We start from the raw sequence: 20,844 nt of genomic DNA, 5'->3' as shown, positions 1-20,844 counted from the left end.
CCCAGGCCACAAGCAGAAAGCTGGATGGGAAGTGGAGCAGCTGGGACATGAACAGGCACCCATATGGGATCCTGGCACTTGAATGGGGAGGATTAGCCAATTGAGCCATTGCACCAGGCCCTGAATTCCAGTTCCTAACATTAGCTCTCCTGAAAGGGTAATTTTCTCTTTTGAGTCTTGTGCAAATTTTTTGTTTTCTCTCTGGGTAATGTGTTTATCCCTGTTACATCTAATATAAAGTACTTAAAATGTTTTCATTTTATAATCTGAATTGAGTCCCCCTTTTCAGCTTTAGTTTTAACATCAACACAATATGTACATATTTGGGGCTAGTACTGCCGGAGTCCAGCTCCAGCTGAGTTTGGAACTCAAGAAGGGTGCATGGATGAGGCGTAAAGAAAGAAAGAGAGACGGACCACTACAATTCCATGGTCTTCATGGACAATGCGAGAAAGCTGTCTGCTTTATTTATACAAAACCAGTCAAACTCTGGCTCAGACTTTTTACGTCATGGTCAAATGGGTGTTTCTAGGGATAATTCTGCCATTTGTTTCACCTAAGGCAGGATGTTATCCATCCTGGTGCCCATCAATCAGTAACACATTCCTACTGCAATCCTCATTCTATAGCTAGTCTTGAATCAGCTAAGGGAGGAAGTGTATCACAGAAGGCAAGACCCAAAGATCAAAGAAAGAGGGAAAGAATACTACACCTAGGGGCAGAACGCCCTTGATTAGCATATGGGGGGAGGAGGATCCTAAGCATAGGTTTCTGCTAAACCCTTGATTAGCATAGGATCAAAGGGGAGTTAACACCCCTGATCAGCATATTGTCAATGGGGCAGCAATAATGAAAGCAATAATGAAAGGCCTTTTGGCTAGAACGCTATCAGCAACATCAGCGTTCAAGCTCACATACCATACTATACATTAACTCTGCAGAGGCAGACAATGTCTAAATAGATTACAGAAATCTCAGTGGAGTTGTCTGGTGTCCATGCAAAGGGAGGCGGATCCTGTCTTCCACACCTATCACAGGGACCCCAGCATGGTACATTGGCTCATTTGGCTAATACTCCACCTGCAAGTGCCAGCATCCCACGTCCCATCCAGCTCCCTGCTTGTGGCTTGGGAAAACAGTAGAGGATGACCCAAAGCCTTGGGCCTTTGCACTCACTTTGGAGACCTAGAGCAGACTTTTGACTCCTCATTCTTGGTTTCAACTCAGCTCCTTCCATTGCGACCATTTTAGGAGTAAACCAGTGGATTAAGATTTTTGCTATACCAACCAAAAAAAAAAAAAAAGATCTTTGTCTCTCCTTCTCTCTTTAAATATGCCTTTCTGGGCCCGGCACCATAGTGTATTGGTTAAAGTCCTCGCCTTGCATGCACCAGAATCCCATATGGTCGCCAGTTCTAATCCCGGCAGCCCTGCTTCCCATCCAGCTCCCTGTTTGTGGTCTGGGAAAGTAGTCGAGGATGACCCAAAGCCTTGGAACCCTGCACCCACATGGGAGACCCAGAAGAGGCTCCTGGCTTCAGATCGTGAAACATAGATTATTTCTCTACAGTAAATGATAGTGTGTGGTTTCTAAAATTTAAGTACATATTTGAAAGGTGGACAGAGGTCTCCCAACTACTAGTTCATTCACTCCCTAAATGCCTGCAAGATCCAGAGTCACAGCCAGGAGCCAGGATCTCAGTGTGAGACCCAACTAGTTGAGTCATCGCCTACCATCTCCCAGGGTGTTTAGGAGGCTGGAATGAAGACTGGAGGGCAAGAGAAAAGTCCTAGGCCTTGTATTGTGGGATGCAGAACTCCCAAGGCTTAACTGCTGCTCCAAATAGCCCTCCCTCTTGCATGATGTGTGCCTTACAATGTTTTTGAGTTAGCTGTCCTTTGGTGTAAAAGCACAGCAAGAGAACAAAAGTTCACTGAAGGTGCCGCCACAGGGGCTTTGAGCATCCTTCATGCCCGGCCCTCTGATGATAGATCTATTTAGCTCTATTTAGCATTTTGAGTGTGTAGACTAGAGCAGTGAGTGAATTGCGTAAGGAAGGTAGTTCTGCTTTAATTCAAATAAAAAATGCTTTCTGATTTAAAAATTTACCTAGACACAATTAGTCACTAAATTCTAGAGTTTTTGGGTTTTTTTCTGAGAAGAGCTGGAGTAGCACCCCAACCCCATTTCTACTTCATCTGAGGGCATCTTAAGATACTTTCAATTTTTTCAACTTTTTGTGTTTTTTTCAGTATTTAACAACTTGCTTTTAAAAATGCTAATAGTGTTATGCTAACAGGTTTAGCTCTGTTTACTTCCTCTGCTTCCTCAGTATGTATGCACATTTCCAATATATAATTGCTTCTGCAATCTACTGGTGTAAGTTAAGTTAAATTTGGTTCAGTGTTTATATTTTTATAATTACAAATGCTGTTAGTGCTGAGATGTGTGTTATTTTCAACATTTTTTTCTTACTTAGTGAGTTTGTTATTACTTTCTTAGTTCCCTTGATTTATCAATGCAGTTTGCCCCCACATATGCTGCAGTTTGTCTTTATTAGCTCTCAGTATGTTGATTACCCATCTGCACGTTTATTCTTATCAACTTCATCTTCAAGTTGGAAATTGTCCTGGAGTCTGATTTACTCATGCATGATGAAACAGATGTCCTATATTCCTAGAACAGTTTTCATCCTGTAACATTTCCCTTTACCCACCCTGCTATATTAGTTTCCCTTTTTTCTGTGTTGTAGGACTACCTTACTTCTAGGTTTCATTATATTGTTTTAATGGAACAAATCATTCAGTAGTTCCATAACAAAAGACATAAAATAAACTTAATGAGAATATTTTTTCTTCTCTTGTTCCTGGTTGATAGTTTGATTAGGTATAGAATTCTAAACTGAAAATAGTTTCCCATCACAATTCTAAAAACTTCTGGTCTTTCGTCTTTTATCTTCCATTGTGGTTCTACAGCCTAAAGCCGTTCTGATTCCTTGTTCTTTGTACGTGAGTTCTTTATCACTCGCCTTGCTATCCCTTCTTCCCCAACCTAAAGTTTTACTATACTATTACTAGATATAGTTTATTTTTCTTCATCGTGTTAATTAGCCCTTGTAAACTAAGAAGTCAAAAACATTAATTTTTGAAAATTCCTTCAAAGTAATTTTTTACCATTCTCCCTTACCCTTTTTGTCTGTTATCTTTTCAGAAAATCCTGTTATTTAGATACATTGCTTTCCTTTTTTTTAATATTGTTACCTTTTTTATGCTTTTTACTATCCTTTTGTAAAATTTTCTCACCTTTGTGTTTTGACTTCAGAATTGAAGTGCTTGTTTTTGTCATCCTGTACTTCTAAGTCTTTTCCCTTTAAGTCATTATTACGTTTTCTTTTCTCTTCAGGGATGGTGGTGGTAGTTTTGGGGTGGGATTTTTTTTTCCTGTAAATTTTACTTGTGTCTTGGTGTTTCTTGTTTGTGATATTCTCAAACCTTTGGTCACATTCTTTCCCTATCTCTTCTAAGTTACTTTCTTCCAGTTGGTTTCCATCCCTTCTTTAATGTTAATTTTTCTCAAGTAAGGCTGTTATCCTTCGGTTACTCTTCCTGTTTAAGGATAGGGTCTAAAAAACTTATGAGTAGGGCTTCCCAAATGTGACTTAACTGGCAGGGTGATTTTCTTGAGCTTATTGTTGATAGTGCCTGTGTTGGCATCTTTAGTTCCTCTTGGGCTCAATAAAAACATTACTTTTTATTTTCCATGTGAAGGATCTTTTGTCAATAAAACAGGGAGAGAAACTGAAAGCATGCATTGACTTGCTCACCCTTGTTTTGGAACAGTACCCTCTTTTTATGACTGTACCTGCTATCCATAGCTGTGAGGTACTTCCTTTACCTTCTCCTGAAGGTACAACTCTAGTGTCTATCAGGGTAATATAAAGTATGGAGCTGATGAAATGATTTCTTAGCACATTTCAACTAATGCTCTATATCTCAGCCACAACCTCTTCCTAGCTCCCACCCTATCACCGTATTTTCCAGAGGTACCTGGTGCTGTTCATTCCTGAGCCTTTCGAAGATTCTTGCGAGTAAGTTCTCTTGGCTCTTGGCTTTCCCTGCTGCCAGCTTAAGATTTGGCTTCTCCAGTCTGTTAAGTCAGTTACCACTTTATCTTCTGCTCTGAAGCTTCTGAAATTAATTTCATTGCCGCTGACTGATCTATTTTATGTTCTTGTGTTTGTTTTTTTTAAATGCCTTTATTGTAGCTTTCATGTTTATAGGTATAAAAGATGTGTGTTCTTTGTCAGATATCCTGAAAATATCCTACAATGAAGATTTTATTCAGTGTTGTAGTGAAAGTTTGAAATATACCTGGGATGTATGTCAACATATTTGCTAACTAAAGCAAATTCATGGTTATCACTAACTTTATGAGTAAAGTGAAGTGTCTTTAATTCACGTAGTTATATGGAAAATGTATTGTAATTGTCTTAATTTAATAGATAAGGGTAGGAGATAGTTAGAGGGCATGAAGAGCATGTGTAGGGTCATGGACAGTGAAGAAATAGTGGGACTTCTTACTCAGAGCCTAAGTGCTCTTAACCACACCTGGCAGTGCTACCTTCTTTATAATCAACATCCATTAACCCAGACTTAGGAAAGTTTAGATGTCTAGTCATGATTAAATGGAAAGCCAATCTGTCTTTATATGTCTCGTCCTAGAATGTTACAACCAATGAAGTAACTATACCCCATAAGTCTGTCTCATGTCAGAATTACAGCTTTCGAGTCAACTTGGGATCAGGGGTGCAAGCCGCAGAAATGGTCAGTTTCTACGCTCTATATGACAGTTCCATGGGTGATTTCCACCCATCTAGCTGCACTTGTTTCACCAATTCAGAAATCCATTCTGCAGAGATGTGTCAGTGACAGTGGTAGTTGTCTGTTGTGGTCTCAATTGGGGGAGCTTTAGCTATCTTTCAGCAAAATGAGATAAAACAAATCACTCTTTTGCTTTTCATTTGGTTAAAGCTGAAGGAACTAAAGAATCTGCAGCAACAATATTTACAGATGAATCAAGAGATCACCGAGTTACGCCCTTTGAGGGCCCAGCTTCAAGAGTATCAAGACAAGATGAAAACATTTCAGATTATGCAAGACGAGCTCAGGCAGGAAAACCTCTCTTGGCAACATGAGCTGCATCAGCTCAGGTATGATAACCCCAACTTTGGACTCTTTTATTCTCCATTAATTATTTTTATTCAAGTCATTATAGATTTATAAAAAGCTATGAAAATAACACAGACTGCCTGTGCATCCTTAACTTCGTTTCCTACAATGATAGCATAATATCAAAGCCAGGAAATCTACGTTGATTCAATTAACAGATTTTACTTGGATTTCACATGCACTCATTTGAATATGTGTGGTTTGTGCCATTTTGTCACATTTGTAGGCTGATGTAAACGTCACCAACCAAGAAATGGAGGTGCTCCATCACTATAATCTTGTCCCTTGTGCCCTTCACATGTGGTGACATTCCTTCCTGCTCACCCAACCCCACATCCGCCAAACCTTGCATGCTTCACTTCTGGCAGCACTAATCTGTTTTCTCCTGTAATTTTGTCATTTTTGAGAATGTTTTATATCTGTAATCAAGTGTTATATATCCTTCTGAAAGTGACAATTTTCATGCATCAAATACTGTTGAAATCCATCAACCTTGATTATTGTGTGTACTGGTGCTGATTCTTTTTGTGAATGAATACTGTTGTGCACTATGCATGTGCCACTTTAATCATTTACCCACTAAAGACATATGTATGTCATTTCTAATTTTTAGCTGTTAAAAATAAAAGTAATATGACCATTTGTCGTATGTTTTTTGTGGAACTAAGTATTTATTTCTCTGGAATAATTGTCCAAGAGTGAAAATACTAATTTATGTAGTAACTGTGTATTTTCATTTTTGAAGAAACTATAAACCTACTTACCAGAGTGGCTATACAGTCTCATGTTCCTACTAGTAGCGTATTTCTATACATTCTCACCAGCATTTGATAGTGTAATTTTTTTATTTAGTTGTTTTTAAGAGCTGTGTAATCATATCCTTTTGTGATTTTCATATCATAATGAATGATGTTGAGATTTTTTTGAGCCTATTTTGCATCCATATGTATTTGATGAAGTGTCTGTATGTTTTATCCATCTTAAACTCCGGTTCTTAATTTTTTTTTAAGATTTATTTATTTCTATTGGGAAGGTAGATTTACAGAGAGAAGGAAAGACAAAAGGAATTCTTCCATTTTCTGTTTCACTCTAAAAATAGCTGCAGTGACTAGAGCAGAACTGATCTGAAGTCAGGAGCCAAGGACTCCTTCCTGGTTTCCCACATGGGTGCAGGGTCCCAAGACTTTGGGCCATCCTCCGCTGCTTTCCCAGGCCACAAGAAGGGAGCTGGATGGAGAGTGAAGCAGCTAGGACGCAAACCAGTGCCTGTATAGGATCCTGGCACTTGGAGGTACAGGATTAGCTACTTGAGCCATCGCTGTAGGCTCACGTTCCTAATTTTTGACTTTTGTGTTACTTATATATTCTAGATAGGAGGGACCAGTGCTGTGGCATAGTAGGTAAAACTGCCACCTATGGCACAAGTATCCCATATGGTTACCTGTTTAAGTCCCAGCTACTTTATTTCCAACTCAGCTCCCTACTAAAGGCCTGGAAAAGCAGTGGAATATGGTCTAAGCTTGGACCCCTGCCACCAGAATGGGAGACCTGATAGAAGGTCCTGGCTCTGGGCTTCAGTGTGGTCCAGTCCTGGCCATTATGGCCATTTGAGAAGGGAACCAGTGGATGGGCGATATCTCTTGTCTTGTCTTGTCTTGTCTTGTCTTCTCTTCTCTTCTCTTCTCTTCTCTTCTCTCTCTCTCTCTCTCTCTAACTGTGCCTTTGAAATAAAATAAGTCTTTTAAAAAATATGCGTTTCTGTCAACTCTGTAATTTGCAACTATTTTCTGTATGTTCTTCTATTATATTGTCTTCTATCACTTTTCTGTTATTGAGGCCATCTGTTCAACTTTTAATTTTGGAGATTATGCTTTTTGATCCTAGAAGTGTCTATTCAGATATTTTCTGTATTTTTTCTTTGCTGGGGTTTTCTTTATTTTTTTCTGATATGCAATATTTCTATGATGTCTATCTGAAAATTCTTGTTGTACCATTCTATCATCTGTGTCTCCTCTATGTTAGTGTTAAGGTTATAATCTGTTTATTGCTATTTATTAATCAAGTTATAATTTTCCTGGTTCTTGGCATGATGAATGATTTTTCGGTTGTGCCCTGGAAATTTTAAACATTTCTTAATTTTCTGTAAATATGCTGCTTTCCCAAAATTCCACCCACCCCACACTAACAGAGTGAAGAAGACGTCCAGTTTACTAGTTTATGCAGGTGAAATCTAGGCTTACCATTCCATGCCTGTTGAAACGACTTGAGGACAGTAGGGCTCTGATCCTGCTAGGGGAGGGTCAAAGTCCAGGCTGCCTGCCTGGCCTCCACTGATACTGCTGAGGGACACAGGGAAGGGCAGTGCATGACGCTGGACAGCATCAGAAGTGCAGGCTCTTCACTCGGCCTCTTTTGCCCCTGGTTGAAGGCCATTGAGGAGTGTGCCTTGCTAACGCTGGGTGGTGTCCACACTCCAGGTTCCTCAGTGGATGTCTTCTGCAGGTACAGGTAGGGACGCTGTAGTAACCTGATGAGAGGTCAAGGCGGATGTCCAGGCCCTGCATGCTGCCTTTGCTGACTCTGCAGTGGAGGATGGAAGTGGGGAGTGGTGACAGTGGAGACCCCACACTGGCCTCTTCTGACACCACTCAGTCAGGAGGGTGAGAGGTGCCTAGTGGCCAGCAGGCCAGAATGTAGTCTTGCTGGTCTAACATCCCTAAGAGCGCTCTTGCTGGGCAGACTCAGGAATGTGTTTTTTTGTTGATGCCCTTAACCTGCATGGTATTTCAGAATAAACCTTAAGGAATGTTTATGCAGCAAAGTGCTGAACTGGATGTTTTAAATTCTATGGAGTAAAATCACACCTAAAAAACTTTCATATTTAACATCTTGGGGACATATATGTGACAGTGGATCAATTTGGCAGTTTCCTCAGGGAGTTGACAGCTTCCCCGGATAATAAAAGTTCAGGACACACTTTTGACCAAATGATGGGGATTGCAGAGGAGGTTAAAAATAAAAGATGAGTTTTGTTCTCTAGAAAATGCAAATGCCTTCTGTTCTCTCAGCTCTGATCATTTTAGCCATTTTGTGAGTGAACCAGTATATGAAAGATCTTTGTCTCTTCTCTCTGTAAATCTGCCTTTTCAATGAAAATAAATAAATCTTTAAAAACATTTAGGGGTAATTCAAACAAAGGCTTGTATTGGTGACATGAAAACATTGATGCTGCTGAAAGATAAAGGGATGCTGCAGAAATTTGATCATAATTATCGGTTTTTTTTCAGGGAAAGTATAAAAAGCATTATGCAAATAATGGCAAAGGAGCTATCTTTGCTATAATAAAACATAGCGATATATAATATATAATGTATAAATTGTATATAATATAATTATATAATAATATAATAAAAAGAAAATAGCAGGCTTGCTGCTGGCCAAATTCAGGGGATAAATAAATAGAAACGGTAAGGGTGAATTTTTTAAAAGATTTATTTATTTAAAAGACAGAGTTGCAGAGAAGGAAAGACGGAGATTTTCTATCTGCATGTTCACTTCCCAAGTGACCGCAGTGGCCCTGGCTCAGCTAAGTTGAAGTCAGGAGCCTCCTTCAGGTCTTCCAGGTAGGTCATTCTTGGCTGCTTTCCCAAGCCATTAGCAGGGATCTGGATTGAAAGTGGAGCAGGTGGAACCTAACTGGTGTCCATATGGGATTCCAGTGTTGCAGACTGCAACCTAATGTGCTATACCACAGCACAGGCCCCAGGAGTGAGTATTTATTGAATTCTTACTATCTACCAGATCCTATGTTCAGTAATTAGCATATGGTATGATTTAGTCCTTGCAATAATCCCGAGTCATAGCCATTTTGTTGATGAGATCCAGAGAGTAACTTTTCTTCAGTCCCACACTTTGTGTATGACACAGCTAGCATCTGAGCTCAAGTCCTTAGCTGCATTCTCAGCACTGTGATCTTACACTCTTTCATGCCACTGAAACATGTCCTGCTGAAGTCACCTTAGCTTCCAAGCCCCACCTGACCTGACTTCATTCCTCTTTACCCTCATTTCTTACTATAGCCATCATACACAGTGTCTCCTACAACGATCTAAAATGCATGCTGCACATTCCAGATATGTGCTTTCTGCTCTTTTGTTTCCTGAATCTGAACTGTTTTTTCCATTATGGGGAATTGAGTCACTGTTTAGGTTGCAGGCCAACTACCAGCTTTTCTGTGAAGCCATTCCAGTCAGAATTCTTATCATATTCTGGGCCTGGCACGATAGTGTAGTGGTTAAAGTCCTCACCTTGCACACAATGGGATCCCATATGGGCACTGGTTCTAATCCCGGCAGCCCCACTTCCCATCCAGCTCCCTGCTTGTGGCCTGGGAAAGCAGTTGAGGATGGCCCAAAGCCTTGGGACCCTGCACCTGCGTGGGAGACCTGGAAGAGGTTCCTGGCTCCTGGCATCGGATTGGTTCAGCTCCAGCCATTGCGGCCACCTGGGGAGTGAACCATCGGGTGGAAGATCTTCCTCTCTGTTTCTCCTCCTCTCTGTATATTCGCCTTTCCAATAAATAAATAAATCTTAAAAAAAGAATTCTTATCATATTCTGTCATCACTTTATTGCATAGTTGTCTTTATAATTGAAATTTTATTCCGATTATTTTTCTTTCCCATGTACTTTCTTCGCTAGACTCCCAACAACTCATAAGACTGCTTTGACTATGAAATTATTGATATTGTCTCATAGCCTGTTTTTACCTGTGGTCATTCCCTGCTTTCCTCTAGGATGGAGAAGAGTTCCTGGGAACTGCATGAGAGGAGCATGAAGGAGCAGTACCTTCTGGCTCTCTCAGATAAAGACCAGCAGCTCAGTCATCTGCAGAATCTCATGAGGGAATTAAGGCTTTCGTCGTCCCAGACTCAGCCCCTCAAAGTACAATACCAAAGACAGGTGCGTAGTTTCTGTACCACAGAGTAAAGCATCTGCCACTTCTAAGTAAGCTTCTTGGGACTTCCTGTGGAGTGTTTGCCTTCCTAAAGGGTAGATAAGGTTTCCCCAGAGAGATATGTCAGGAGAGAATTTCATCAGTGTGTGTGTCCTGCCAGGCTTCTCCAGACACATCAGCTAGCCCAGATGGATCACAGAACCTAGCTTATGAGACGGAACTTCTCAGGACCCAACTCAATGACAGCTTGAAGGAAATTCACCAAAAGGAATTAAGACTTCAGCAACTGAACAGCAAGGTAAGTGTCTCCTACTTGATTAGAATTCAATTTGTTGTTAGACAACTGGCAGCAAGAAACTGATTTGGTCTAGAGAGCAACTGTCACATAACTTAGGGTGTGTATGTTTTACTTCAAACTGGGATGGTATGCCCCAAAGCACTGGACATGGGGCCATTTCCTTTTCCTAGTTTTTGGAGAGTATTTGGGAATGATTTGAGGACATCCACACAGTAACAATAAAGAAGCTTTAGTTACCCTCCCCACCCCCACCAAGCATTCTTTCCCCTCCTCCAAAACTTCTTAGTAATGTTGGGGTAACTCCCTGCAGATTCTCAAACAAGTTCCTCCTGTGCAGTAGATAAGAGTCTCAGTAAAAGGGAGCAGAGCTTTTTCAATGTGATTACAAAGCAGGGATAGAGGTGAGGGGTCTGTTTCATTGCACCCCCTTTGGAGGCTTTTTCAGTGTCTAATGCCCTTAAATTGAAGGAGTCAGCTAGTCTTTACCCAAATCCTAGCTCTGATACTCTGAACACACTGGGGAAACCTACTGGAGTAGATGAGACCTCTGTCTGTAGGGGAGAGCCACCACAGGGGAGAGTGAGGCCTGGGGGGATTGAAGAGCATCATCATCAGATGCCTGCTCACCACTCTCTTCCCTCAGCATCCATTCTCTGCTTCTCTCCTTCCCCCACCTTCTTCCCCCACCTTACCATGAATCACTGTCCTCTTCTTGTCTGACTACTCAACGGATTCTGCAGGGGCACTTCCTCTAATTCTGGCATCTCAGAAACCTGGTCAGGGAATCTTAATACTGAAGAAAATGCAGGAAGTCAGACTGTGGAGCCCAGGTTTGCTTTGAGGATAGCTGTGAATGTCTAAACTTTGAGAAGTTTTTTTTCAGAGTGATGAGAGAAAGATGGAACATGTGTGTACATGGGTGTGATCACAGATACCCATCAAGACTTAGGGTTATTGGGCCCGGCGGTGTGGCCTAGCGGCTAAGGTCCTCGCCTTAAACGCCCCGGGATCCCATATGGGCACAGGTTCTAATCCCGGCAGCTCCACTTCCCATCCAGCTCCCTGCTTGTGGCCTGGGAAAGCAGTCGAGGACGGCCCAATGCATTGGGACAGTGCACCCGCGTGGGAGACCTGAAAGTGGTTCCTGGTTCCCGGCATCGGATTGGCGTGCACCGGCCCGTTGTGGCTCACTTGGGGAGTGAATCATCGGACAGACGGAAGTTCTTCCTCTCTGTCTCTCCTCCTCTCTCTGTGTATCTGACTTTGTAATAAGAATAAAATCTTTAAAAAAAAAAAAGACTTAGGGCTATTAAATATCTTTTGATAAATACTAATCGCTGCAATTATGCCCTTAAATCGGTGACTGACAATGCATAAATGAGTTGGTATTCTAATCATTGAGTTGGTTAGAATAAAAGTGCAGCAGTGCTAATGCTTGAACAGTAGCGACCTTTGTTTATCCTAGATAGAATAATACAAGTATAAAAGGTGGTTTATATGAGGGTGGCTTAGTACAAACGTCCAGTTAAGGGTGTTTGTCTCATGAGTTTCACAGGTTTGTCTTTCCTCCTTCAGATCTGCTGACGAATTAGGATTTTTCAACTCTGAAGGTTTTTTTGTTTTTATCTTGTTATTTTAGAACATTTGGACTGTTCATTGCAGCCTGTAAAACTAACTTCCCTCTGTGTTAGATGAACATTATGTCAATCCCTGTCTCAGAATCTGGTAGTTGTCATTGTACCCAGTTACCTCTGTCTTCAAGCTGGCATTACTTCTCAAACATTTACTTACTTTTTATACTGATGTCTGTCAACCCCTACCCCAAAACAAAATAAACTCCGTGACCTTTTTAGCTTTCCCTCCTGGACTCTTACTTGGGACTTCATCACAATAACAGGCAGCTCTTAGTTCTAGCAGGTAAGGTGCCTACATTCTGCAGTGTAGTGGAGGTTTGATTCCTAACTCCAGCTTCCTCTGTCAGTAGAGGGTCAGGGATGCAGCAGTGAGCTCAAGGAGCTGGGCTCCTGCAACCCACATGGCCCAGACCTGACTGTGTGGTGTTTAGAGAATAAACCAGCAGGTGGCAGCTCTTCCTGCTGCTCTTCTTTCCCTGCTCTTTCATTATTTTTTCTCTGCCTTAAGAAAAACAAACCAAAAAACCTCAGAGACTCACACTCAAGTCCTTTTTTGACATCCACTGGCCACATGCTTTCAAAACAAGTCAGTGTTTGTTTGTCATTTGTAAATAGAGACAAAAATTATTCTTCTACCCCTCAAATAATACTTGTGAAAATGCCATGCAAGCTGAAAATTGCTCTTCAGAATGACAAATACAAGGAATAATCTTAGATTTGGAAAAGCACTTTTTCAGCATATGAAAACACTGGCAACGTTGGTTCTCTCTCTCTCTTATTTTCTTTTTTGTATGCAACAAATGCCATCATCCAGAGTGTCTCTGGAACTCTAATATCTCTAAAATATTAATGCAATGTTTTTGCCCAAACACATAGAAAAAAAAAAGGCTGAACATGCAGCTTCTGCTCATAACATATCCAAGCTTCCACAACAGGTGCTTTGGAAAGACTTCTTTGTGACTATTAATATGTATCTGGATGTTAATCAAAACCAAGAATTAAAATTTCACAGCCTGCAGTGAGAAATTAGAATTATAGTTCCAGGGAACAGAATTCAAATAGGTGAGTGGAAGCTGTATTGGATAAATGTTTCATTAAATCTAAAAACTGATTTTCTATTTTAGACACGGTCAAAAGTGTCTTGCGTTGCATGGCCAGGTAGATAACTTCTTACTCCCAGTGGAGGGGGTCCTGTGCCTGTTACTAGTTTACTCCTGCGTGAGAATGTTCTCTCGGCTCAGTTTCTTGGATATATACAGGCATATTAGGCTTTGTTTTTGTTTCTCCTTCCTACCACATCCCAAATTTTCTTACTCTGTTTTCTTAGTGGTTGATAGCTCTTAGTGGCATTGATGGATCTGCTCAGTAATATTAGTGTACAGCATTTTAGGTGGTAGTTCTCTGCCCAGTCGTGTTTATTTCTGGGAGTTATAGTCATTTCTTGGGTCCTAAACTTGGACCCCAAGCTGTTACCTTCTGCCTCTTGCATACTCTGCTAGCCTGTTCTGTTACTGAAGGGTTTCTGCATTGTTTTTGTTGTCATTGGTGTTCATGTGTGAGGCACGTGCTACTCTTCCAGAGCTGTTCAAAATTTGCATTTTTTTCTTTTTTTTTTTCTTAAGATTTATTGTTATTGGAAAGCCGGATATACAGAGAGGAGGAGAGAGAGAGAGGAAGATCTTCCAATCGATGTTTCACTCCCCAAGTGAGCCGCAATGGGCCGGTGCGCGCCAATCCGATGCCGGGAACCAGGAACCTCTTCCGGGTCTCCCACATGGGTGCAGGGTCCCAAAGCTTTGGGCCATCCTTGACTGCTTTCCCAGGCCACAAGCAGGGAGCTGGATGGGAAGTGGGGCTGCCGGGATTAGAACCGGAGTCCATATGGGATCCCGGGGCTTTCAAGGCGAGGACCTTAGCCACTAGGCCATGCCGCAGGGCCCAAAATTTGCCTTTTTTTTCACCTTGAAAGAATACAAGGCCAACATCTCGTTGCCCTTGTTTAAATAACAAAAGTCTTACATTAAAAAGTTAGATCCCTAAAACCCAGGGCTGTTAGCCCAAGCACTGTGAAGAACAACAGCAGTTTTGTGGGATGGCACTCAGCCTCTCTTCTGCCTTAGTTCTCTCAGCTGCTCGAAGAGAAGAGCACCCTTTCCATTCAGCTCTGTGACACCAACCAGAGTCTCCGTGAGAGCCAGCAGCACTACAGTGACCTCTTCAACCACTGTGCAGTCTTGGAGAAGCAGGTTCAAGAGCTGCAGGCGGTGAGTGCAGAGAAGTCAAGAGGCTGGGAGAAGTGTTGGGGAGTTGAGTGCCAGTGATGAAGTCCAGAGGGCACCATGGAAGAACTCATGTGACTAAATATGATGGAAGAAAATGAAAAGGAAGGGGGAGTGTCAATTCAGATGAAACCAGGGTCTGAGAAAGAGTGAGATGGTGGAAGGGCAATCAGAAAATAAGGTGGAAACAGTGATGTCCAAGGCTTTTAGAACTCTAAAGCAAAAACAGTCAAATATAGGGGGATCTGGAGCTGAGAGACCAACAGGTAGAGTTGTTGGTGGCCATGGAGGAGGGCAGAGATGAGGGTGGAAGATTGCCAGTTGGTGAGCAGGGGATGGATTAGAGAAGCTTCTGAGAAACCCCTGAGCTTCCACGAGAAGAACGCAGATTTTAAACTTTGAAGAGATGAAAATCAAGAATGTGAATGTGGCAGCCAGTCTTCTTCCTGGAGCAGAAGGGTCTCACCTCTGAACTTGCAATGCTGTCGAGGAGGGAGACTCCTCTCCAGGATTTCTCCTTTGCTCCAATGTCAGGCGGGTTCTCACTCTGTGCGGGTGAAGTTCCATAAGAGCTTTTATGACTGCTTTATCAAATTCATTCTTGTAGGGGCCACTCAGTGGAGATGTCGCCCCCGGAGCTCCGCAGGAGAAGAATGGAATGCACAGGAGGAGTGATCCCGAGGATCTAGGGGAGCCACAGCTCAGGTAGGGGCTGCACTGTCACCCTGGAACACGTACTCCAACTGCAGAAACCGCATACCAGTCTGGGTTGAACAAAGGTTCAGGAACATGTCATTATCTTACCTCACAGAAGAGATGTGAGGACTAAATAGCAGCAATCATCAGCTAACAAATTATGTGTGAAAATAAACACCAGTGTACTCACCCACTAACAAACTCTCCATAATATTCCAATGGAGCAGTGCAGTGAGTCCCTGAAAATACTCCAGGTGTCTTCTGTAGCTGCATTCAGTCTCTTTGCAGCTATGCCTTTAAAATACGCTCTTTGTTCAGACAGGGTTCTGTAAGTCTTTCTGCTTTATAACCTCATGAAGATGCTGATTCCATCATACAGGGGGTCTTCAAAGCTTCACAGGTGTATATGTTATGAAAAAGCTATACATGGATTTCCAGACAGTGTCTGCACCCAGATAAGCTTAACCTTTTGATTTCCTATGTCCAGACACTTTTGAAAGTGTCATGTTAGCAATTACATTTTGCATATAGTGATGCAGTTTATTTCCCTTTTATCTGGAAGCTTCTCTGAGGCCCAGCAGCAGCTGTGCAACACTAAACAGGAAGTGAGTGAATTGAGGAAGCTGCTGGAAGAAGAACGTGACCAACGAGTGGCTGCTGAGAATGCCCTCTCTGTGGCTGAGGAGCAGTTGAGGCGGTAAGTGTGAGGGATCGAGGCTCTGTTCATGCTGACTCTCTCTGATCATCAGCGTGCACATGTCAGTATGCAGAGTGATTCTCATCTTGAGAGAAGTGCTGCGTGAAGGTTAGAGTCTTTGTGGTTACCGAAGTGAAATGACGTGTTTGGGGTACAGGAGGACTGTGCTTACCAAGGTGGTTAATCTTAGGGAATAATATTAATAATGATGATATTATTCTATTATGATGATAGTCACCTAATTCATATGATATGAAAGAAGTTATGAAAGATATCTTGATTCATCCCAACAATAGATATACGAGTTTGAGGTAGCAGTTAGTGCCAAATAAATAGGTGCACACGAGCACATTCTCTATTGACATGTGAAAAGTTGCTAGTAAGAGAATGTGGCCTTTGATGTGGGTGACAAGTGCCCCTCCTACCCCTGAACACCCGCTCCCATCCCAGGTGGTTGTGGCCTGGGGTAAGCTTCCCTACACTGCTCTTGCCACACTAGAGCACTGGAACCAGAGTGAGGTGTACATCCTGTGAGCAGTGGCTCCAAGCATATTCTGAAAGGGCCAAGTGACACATCCCTAATTCCCTGTTCCCAACTCACCCATCAAAAGCGTCACTAATGTAAAAGAGAGTGGAGAGTGGCTGTCATTGTTTTGCTGCTGCAAATCCCTGAAATGCAACATGAAAAGCAGGTTGAAGGCCACCTGTGTATGTTGTCTTTGTCCTCTGAGAATGGCATTTGTGCCTTTTTTCAATGTTCAGCTAGTAGACGTGGCCACCCCAGGGAAAGTGTTTATTTAAGGTGCCCTTCTTTCCTATGCAGCATGTTCACAATTATTAAATAAAATATACATCTTTACCTCTCTACAGCTTGAGAGTAGGTTCTATGTTTCTGTTGTGCCCAACACTGCCTTGCATCTTACCATCTCTGCCAAGCATTTTCAGGCCACGGCTGTTTTCATTTCTGCTTGGATGGGAATTGATTGGTCAATCAATTGGCCAATGAGGAGGTTAATCTATTTCATCTGTAATTAACCTGGTCCAAGTCAACTGGAGACTATGTGTACAGTCTAACTCTGGAACCCCTGGACAAAGCCCCATCAATCCAACTTAGCCTTTCCACAGTCCCCTTTTAGGCCCCAATACAGAATATGCATCAGGGTAAGTAGTTAAGAGTGGCCTCCTTAGGCCAAGTACTGCCATTCCATGTTAGATTTGCACAGTTACTCAATCACAGGGCTCCCTGCGCTTTCCATTTAAAAGCAGCTATGTGCAAAGCATCACATTCTCCTTCAGCTTAGTCTGTAGAAGGTGTCAGCTTGAGCCGCGGGGTAACACACCACAGCTTTCCAGGTGAAGGCAGCCTCTGGAAGGCTTATTCCCAGAGGCAGAGACCCCAACCTGGATCGCAAGAGAGAACCAGGCAGGAAGGAGCAAGGCTGTGGATGCTCAGTTTCTTTCTCCAGAATCTCCAGATTAAGGTGTCCTCTCCCGGGAGAACAGTAAGGGTTTCGTCCTCCCTATCCAGTTAAAAAGTGCATCCCTTTGCACGAAGGCTTGGTCAAGTTACCACAGTTCGTGTTTTTGTCAGAAACCATTGAGTGACTCGTGGCAGCTTCATTTAAATGGAGAAGTTCTGTTACTAAATGAATAAGCAGATCAGCAAAAATAAAGCAGTAAGGAAAAGAGGCTCAGTTTCAAGAACCCACAGAAATACCTTTCTTGATAGCTTTTTCTTACTGATTTTTAATAAATGAAAAAAAAATTGTATGGTTTTCTGAGTCAGGTGTGGTTTAGTGGGGAAAAAAATAGCCTGTGGTTTGAAGACAAAAGTGGGTATTGAATTCCAGCCCTAGAATGGCTGTAAGGCAGCAGGCAGTCTTAACCTCCCAAAGCCTTACTTTGAAGAGAATAACACCAACCTCAGAGCTGGGGGATTTGCCTGCATGGCATGTGATGCAGAGTAGGCAGTTATTCTCACTTCTTAGTCCTGCTGAAAGAAACCTGTCTGCCAATAACCTCCATGCATGGGATCAGGGGCTGGGAGAGCAGCCTCATCACAGATCCTCTGAGCTGGGTAGTGTGGACTTCACCCGACCACCCTCTGGTACCACGAACCAATGCCATGCCTCTCTTGTCCCCAACACAGGATGGAGCATACCGAGTGGGACTCGGGCCGAACTCCCATCATTGGCTCCTGTGGCACTCAGGAACAGGCACTTTTAATTGATCTAACCAGCAACAGCTGTCGAAGGGTGAGATGGGAAGAAGGATATCGAGAGGATGCTATTCTCAGATGGGGCTGGCTGTGAGGAGGCCAAGGAGTCCGGGGGAGGCAGGTTGGGGGCGGAATGCAGAAGTCAGACCATAAGCCAGGTCAGGGGCTGAGACTGGAAGAGCCGGAAGATTGAAGGAACATGGTGAAATCAGCTTTGCTTACGTTCCGGATTACCCGGGGAGGGAAAGGGATGTATCCCAGAGATGGAACTTGCTGACTCTGAGCTTTCTCTTTCAGAGCCGGAGTGGTGCTGGGTGGAAGCGGGGCCTGCGTTCGCTCTGCCATTCCCGCACCCGAGTGCCCCTGCTAGCAGCCATCTACCTTCTGGTGGTTCATGTTCTACTTATTCTGTGTTTCACGGGTCATCTGTAAACTTATTTGTCACTTTTTGGACTATCCCCTCCGAATTTGGGATTCCCTTGACCTCTAGCCTCTGGTGTCAGAAGTGTCGAGTCCCATGGAACTAGTCTTCCCTTTAGAGACCGTCTCCAGCTCGCCACAGAAAGTGCCTGCAAAAACAACACAGGTGGCTTTGAGGACAAGGTGGAGATGCAGGGACTGGTGTGCTGACTTGCTTCTGCCACTGACAGCCTGGAGATTTCTGTCTAAGCTGAGAAGCCCCACCGTTGGTTTGTTGAGGCCGGTTTTGTTCAGATCTTGCTGGGTCCTGATCTTTTATGGTCCTGTAAAAGATACTGAGGAATGCCTTTCAGCCAAGCAGGAAAATGGTTCCAATAAACCGAATCTGCCCAAGACCAGTATCATCTTCATTGATAACTCTCCTTACCGCATTTGCCTATATTTCTCCTGCTTTGAGGGGAAGATGGCCCTGCCACAGGCAGAGTCCTGGGGAGGGACCCGTTGCCTCACAGGACATGAAGCTAAGTCTGCTGCAGATCGGGGTAGATGCTGAAGAGCTCTCTGGGGGGTTTCAGCTGAAAAGTCTGTGGGAAGGACAGCCTCTTCTCCCCGAACTGTTCAGCCCCAACTGTGGTGAAGATTTGTGGTCCTGGACTATAAGCATAGGATCCCGTCTCCTGTGCCCTTGATCTTGTGTATGAAGGTATTAAGTGACCAGTGCCTTTCTTTTCTCCGAGGCAGGAAGAGCCGGCTGTGGACAAGCAGGTTTCCAATGCTTGTCATTCCATTACTATCTGAAAATGCCCTGAATGGGGCTGGGGGAGTGTTCCCAGAGACCAGCAGGAGCCAGGGCTCTGGCAGCCACATTGCAACTCCCAGGGCTGTGTGGAGCACTGGGCTGCCTTGCTTTCTGTGACGGCTATTCTACTTTCTCAGTCTCAGAGTCCTCTGGCCTCTGCGGAAATAAATAGTAAACAGAAGATAGAAGATTAAAATCAAGCCCTGAGAGTGACGGCCAGGACTGGATTCCATTTGTGCCTGTGTCCTCCCTGCCCTCCCTTGCCCATCCTTACCACTTGGCTGTTTTTTCACTATGTACATTGTATGTTTCCTGCCTATTGTCACCACCCAAGGAAGAGGGAAGACTGGTAGGTGTCCGATCTGCTCTAAATCTTGGTTTTATGGTGATTGAATGTTGGTCACAGAATCCCAGGGACTTTCCTGAACAACTGTAAGATAATAAAATTATTTTCAGAATGAGATATTGTGTTTGTGCGTGTATGTGTGTGTGCGCACACCTTAGAAAAGAATAACTATGAGGGGTAGGAGACAGCTCAATGTCCAGGCTTCCTTCTCACTGGCCAACATCAGTAAATCGTTGCATGTATCCCCTTAGCTTTAGTGGCTAGATCCTAGGATCAGGAAGTATAATGAGAAAATTCCATTCTAATCCTGAAACAGACTGGACCTTAAGGCATGAAATTCCTGTGGGATTCATATACGGTCCTGGGAGGACTGTTGGCTGGTACTGAGAAGAGTAGGCCCCCAGGGGGTCCCCCTGGTAGGAGTAGGGGAAGGAAGTTTAATAACATAGAGCATGTTAGATGTGCATTATGTTTTTATGTTAAGTTGCCACTTGGGAAGAGCTGGCGCACTTTTCTCAAAGTATAATAAGTAACTTAATGAAACTAACTCTGGCTTGCTTAAAAGCCCATGATATTTTCTTTTTTTTTTTTAATTTTGATTTTTTTAAATATTTATTCAGAAGGCAGAAGAACAGAGCTCTTTCATCTGCTGATTCACATCTGAAAATGGCCATAACAGCTGAAGCCAGCAGCTTAGAATGCCATTCAAATCTCCCAAGTGGGTGGCAAAGTCCCAAGCATTTAGGCCGTCATCTGCTGCTTTCCCAGGTGCGTTAGCATGGAACTGTATCAAAAGTAGGGCAGCCAGGACTTGAACTGGCGCTCTGACATTGGACACCGACGTATAGCTTAACCCACTGCACCACAATGCCAGCCATGTCCCATGTTTTTACTATACCTTGACTCCTCCTTGGGGGTGAAGTTGGGGTATTTTCTAAGGAGAGATGAAGTTTTTTGGTGTCATCTCTGATAAGTTCCATTGATACTCAGTAAATTATGTACCTGGATCATGTGTCGCAATGTCTGGTCCGATCATTTCTATTTTGATATATTAGAATTGCAAAAGATCTAACAGGGCTTTTTTCCTTCAATTATAAATTTATTCTTCCTTGAAGTACATTTAGTGCCACCATTACAAATCATGAAGTAGAAGAAATAAAGAAAAATCGCCTCCAGACTTAGATCGTTAGATTTGAAAGTGACCTTTGAGGCTTACTATCCCTATTGCAGAAATGCTCTGGTGTGTTATAGATCAATTTTACGCAGTCCTACT

General features: G+C 42.9%; 1 protein-coding gene across 5 annotated transcripts in view; it reads left to right on the top strand.

The window, feature by feature from the left end:
* GOLGB1 (golgin B1) overlaps positions 1-19,271 on the top strand; it is a 78,178-nt gene extending 58,907 nt beyond the window's left edge. For all 5 annotated transcript variants that reach the window (XM_058661960.1, XM_058661957.1, XM_058661956.1 and 2 more), the window contains 8 exons: positions 5,032-5,210; positions 10,024-10,189; positions 10,345-10,482; positions 14,237-14,380; positions 15,003-15,100; positions 15,654-15,788; positions 17,938-18,043; positions 18,304-19,271. In XM_058661960.1, the coding sequence (XP_058517943.1) occupies positions 5,032-5,210; positions 10,024-10,189; positions 10,345-10,482; positions 14,237-14,380; positions 15,003-15,100; positions 15,654-15,788; positions 17,938-18,043; positions 18,304-18,438 (1,101 nt within the window). In that variant the 3' untranslated portion in view covers positions 18,439-19,271. The remainder of the gene's footprint in view (positions 1-5,031; positions 5,211-10,023; positions 10,190-10,344; positions 10,483-14,236; positions 14,381-15,002; positions 15,101-15,653; positions 15,789-17,937; positions 18,044-18,303) is intronic.
* The last annotated feature ends 1,573 nt before the right edge of the window (positions 19,272-20,844 follow it).

Source organism: Ochotona princeps, chromosome 3 (genome assembly GCF_030435755.1).
Source record: "Ochotona princeps isolate mOchPri1 chromosome 3, mOchPri1.hap1, whole genome shotgun sequence".
Taxonomy (NCBI): Eukaryota; Metazoa; Chordata; class Mammalia; order Lagomorpha; family Ochotonidae; genus Ochotona; species Ochotona princeps.
Note: the sequence above shows the minus strand (reverse complement) of the source record. Positions and strands in the feature narration are given on the sequence as shown.